Source organism: Cynocephalus volans, chromosome X, assembly GCF_027409185.1.
Source record: "Cynocephalus volans isolate mCynVol1 chromosome X, mCynVol1.pri, whole genome shotgun sequence".
NCBI classification, from domain to species: domain Eukaryota; kingdom Metazoa; phylum Chordata; class Mammalia; order Dermoptera; family Cynocephalidae; genus Cynocephalus; species Cynocephalus volans.
The window spans coordinates 8724371-8728786 of record NC_084478.1 but is presented as its reverse complement, the minus strand read 5'-3'; the positions used below and the strand labels follow the sequence as shown (position 1 = coordinate 8728786).

The 4416-nt window shown below is 37.3% G+C and overlaps 1 protein-coding gene across 1 annotated transcript; it reads left to right on the top strand.

Moving 5' to 3' along the window:
- The first annotated feature begins 1214 nt into the window (after positions 1–1214).
- LOC134367395 (metal cation symporter ZIP8-like) lies at positions 1215–2875 on the top strand. The gene has a single exon (XM_063084139.1). It carries the CDS (start codon positions 1215–1217, stop codon positions 2595–2597), a length of 1383 nt encoding a protein of 460 aa, XP_062940209.1. The 3' UTR covers positions 2598–2875.
- The last annotated feature ends 1541 nt before the right edge of the window (positions 2876–4416 follow it).

The following is a 4416-nucleotide window of genomic DNA, read 5'->3' as shown; positions in this document are numbered from 1 at the left end:
AAAAGTAAGTGACAATTCCGAAAGTTTTTTTTTTTTTTCATGTATGGGCTAGAAACTCTCCCATCTCATAATCTTCAGGTTATTTTTTAAACAAATTAACTTTTCCTGGTTAAAAACATGCCTAGAATATTAATGAGCACAGGTATATTGTGCTAACGACCATTTTCTTAAACAGCCATGAGTGTTGGTTCCCATATTTAAAGTTGAAGAAAAAATTGTAATTCTCATAAAATCAAAGTCATTTTCCTTTCTTTCAAAAAACATGACTAAAATGCAAGTTAATATTTGAAAGGGAAGGATGTTGCTGCAGAAGCACTATCTCAGGAGTGCAGGAAATTCTAAATGCAGTGAGATCATGTAAGCATCTCATAGACGTGACACCTGTGGTCTGCACGCTGCCAGTACGGGGCTTCCCGTTCATCTTTTTTGTTTTGCTCTTAAAAATACTCTATTTAAATAATTTTTCTAAGGCTTGGTTGAAGTACAGTGCACATACCATAAAATTCATCTTTGAATGTGTACAATTCGGTGCTTTTTAGTATATTCACAGAATAGTACAACCAACACCCTGCCTAATTGCAGGACATTTTCATCATCCCAGGAAGAACCCCCAGACCTATTAACAGTCCCTATTAGTCTTTGAGGCTTTCTATTCTGTCCCTCAACAAGATTTCCCGGGCGTATCTTGTACAAGTCTGGCAGAAGACCTTGAATCCAACCTGCTGTTCCTTCACTGAGCCCTCGACATGGGGATGGGATTTAGAAACCACATGCTGGGCCCCAGTGGTGACTTTCCTCCTGAGTTGTCGCCATATCTCGATCTCTTTAGTGGATAAGACTAGGATATACGAATTTCTGAGATGAAAAAAATCATTATGAGTTTCAATTCGTCCTTAACTTACAGAACTGTTGTTTAGCTGCAATTATATTCTGCATTTCTTTCTCACAGATTCAAAACCCAACAATACTGACATAATTACTTATTTGCTTTATTCTGTAACATAGAAAAATTTTTAAAATATTACCAATATCATTAGTAAGCATAATAGATAAAGGTTAAGGTTTCTTTGAAGCTCTATTTGTCCCTAAAATTGATTGTACTAGGCTTCGATAGTCAAAACACTGCATTCTAAAGTTATTTGGTGGGGTGCGCCCATGCGCGTCCCTGTGCGCGCCAGCCAGTCGTGGGCCCTCGAGGGGCAGCCCCGGCCAGGATGGCCCTGGGCCAGGCGGTGGCTGGGCTGCTGCTGCTGGCGGCCGCCGGCCTCGGAGGCGCGGCGAAGGGGCCCGAGCTCGCCTTCAGCGAGGATGTGCTGGGTGTGTTCGGCGCGAATCGGAGCCTGTCGGCGGCGCAGCTCGGGTGCCTGCTGGAGCAGCTGGGAGCCGCCCCCCGAGAGGGCGCCCCGGAACTCGGCCAACTGCACTTCAACCAGTGCTTATCTGCTGAAGAGATCTTTTCCCTTCATGGCTTTTCAAATGCTACCCAAATAACCAGCTCAAACTTCTCTGTGATCTGTCCAGCAATCTTACAGCAATTGAACTTTCACCCTTGTGAGGATCAGTCCAAACCCAAAACAAAACCAAGTCTTTCAGAAGTTTGGGGATATGGATTCCTGTCAGTGACAATTATTAATCTGGCATCTCTACTTGGACTGATTTTGACTCCGTTGATAAACAAATCTTATTTCCCAAAGATTTTGACCTATTTTGTGGGGCTGGCTATTGGGACTCTTTTTTCAAATGCAATTTTCCAACTTATTCCAGAGGCATTTGGATTTGATCCCAAAGTCGACAACTATATTGAGAAGGCAGTTGCTGTGTTTGGTGGATTTTACTTATTTTTCTTTTTTGAAAGAATGCTTAAGATGTTATTAAAGACATATGGTCAGAATGATCATACCCACTTTGGAAATGGTGACTTTGGTTCTCAAGAAAAAACTCATCAACCTAAAGCATTACCTGCCATCAATGGTGTGACATGCTATGCCAATCCTGCTGTCACAGAGCCTAATGGACACATCCATTTTGATAATGTCACTGTAGTATCTCTACAGGATGGAAAAAGGGACTCAAGTTCATGTACCTGTTTGAAGGGGCCCAAACTGTCAGAAATAGGGACAATTGCCTGGATGATAACTGTCAGCCATGCCCTCCACAATTTCATCGATGGCCTAGCAATTGGGGCTTCCTGCACCTTGTCTCTTCTTCAGGAACTCAGTACTTCTGTAGCAATCCTGTGTGAGGAGTTTCCTCATGAGTTAGGAGATTTTGTGATCCTACTGAATGCAGGGATGAGCACTCAACAAGCCTTGCTATTCAACTTCCTTTCTGCGTGTTCCTGCTATATTGGGCTAGCTTTTGGCATTTTGGTGGGCAACAGTTTTGCTCCAAATATTATATTTGCACTTGCTGGAGGCATGTTTCTCTATATTTCTCTGGCAGATGTGTTTCCAGAGATGAATGATATGTTGAGAGAAAAGGTAACTGGAAGAAAAACCGATTTCACCTTCTTCATGATTCAGAACGCTGGAATGCTAACTGGGTTCACAGCCATTCTGCTCATTACCTTGTATGCAGGAGAAATTGAATTGGGGTGACAGGAAATGGAAGATGGTGCTGTTAATGAAGGCATTTAATAAATAAAAACATCTCCAAAGGGATTTTAAAGCCGATCTTATTTAGTTAAAAGATAATTTTGTTTTCAACTGTAGGTCAGGAAAACTAATTATTGATTTCAGATTTGTGAAATAGGCCATTATTTGTTGTTAAAAATATTTTTGGTTTCAGTCTGAAATGCCTGGTATAGGGTGTCTTTGGTGTGAATACCCATTTTTCAATGTTTCATGCATATTAGAAAATCATCACAAAGCAAAAGATATGCATTTTATAATCATGCAGCCGTGTAGATCCAGACAAAATAAAAGGTTGTGTAAGCTTTTAAAACTCTGTGGTAGGATTATACTTTCAAGTGGTTTCAGAATGGTTTTCTTTCAATTTGTTCTAGCACTTTCAAGAGCAAGTACGTCAAAATGTGAAAGAGAATCAAAATGTATACAACACCAATATAAATGATTCCAAAGCCTTAATGAACCCAAGAAAGAAAGATTGCTCACAACTTTTATTCTGTTTTATATTTCAATTAGGAACTTATAAGATTGTTTTGAAAATTATCCTAAAATAATATGAATTAGGATATAAATAAAGTTTTGCTGATCCTTCTACATTCAGGCTTAGAGGTTTATCTTTAAGTGTAAACACTACCAGATTTATAAAAAGCCAGACTTGCTTCTTTGTGACTTATGTTGTGGTTGCATCCCTTACAAGTGGCAGAATAGTATGTATAGCAAGTGATAGCTCAGTTTCAGCATACCATGTGTTTGCTTTGTGAATGTCAGAATGTGTTGGTTTAGAGAAACAAATTGAATGTAATTTTAAGCAATTTACCTTTCAAGATACATAATTACTTAGCAGAGAATATCTTAATAGATGAAAAACAATAGCTGGACTGCCGTACTTGTATGTCAAGGACTGATTAACTGGAAAGTGTATGTTCTTGTGGGTGATTTAGAGTCATTCAGAAAAAACTTATTTTGTGTTTAGTCTACATTTTTCCATATGGTATACCTTGGGGAAAAAAAATTCAGCACACCGTGGTTATTTTTCTACCTTTTTTAGAAGATAGAGCCTATTTACTCATTTAGGAGACTTAGAAAATTGGTCTAAAATTGAACATCATAACCCCAATCCACACTCCTAAGTCACTTAAGGAAGGATATTTTGACAGTGAGGAAAACTATTGGTAAAAGTCAACAATAATCTCAGGAATTACATTTTCCTACAGACCATAAAATGTTTTCACATAGCAGCAATGCAGATTTAATTAATATTTAACATGTATGTTAATGTGTATTTCACTTTATGACAATTAAAAAAATTGTTTCACCAAATAGTAAACAACTTTGAAACCAAAAAAAAATAAAAATAAAATAAATAAATAAAGTTATTTGGTGTAAAATTTTTCTTTGTATGGTTATATCACCAGCTTGATAAGCAATTAAGTTTATTCCTTTCAGCTTGTTTTCTATTTTTAGGGATTTATTTTGTCTTTTTTACATAGTTTTCTTGTTGAATATGTAAAATATTTACATAATTTCAAAGTCAAATTTACAAAATCAGGTTCATTCAGAAAAAAGTCTAAATAAACGTCTGTTCCTATCCCCATTCTATTCTCTCCCACTGTAGATAACATTTTAATTTTATTTTTCAGTATTTTCTTTTGCACATATGTGCAAAATGGTATGTGTTCACATTTATTCCACCTCTTATAAAATGCTATCATAGTGTGTATATAGCTTAGCACCTTGCTTTTTTCACTGGGTAATACATTCTTAGAGATCAGTCTATATGTAAACATCT

Excerpts from the sequence above, each read along its gene's own strand:
- LOC134367395 (XM_063084139.1), top strand. The coding sequence starts at position 1,215 with ATGGCCCTGGGCCAGGCGGTGGCTGGGCTGCTGCTGCTGGCGGCCGCC.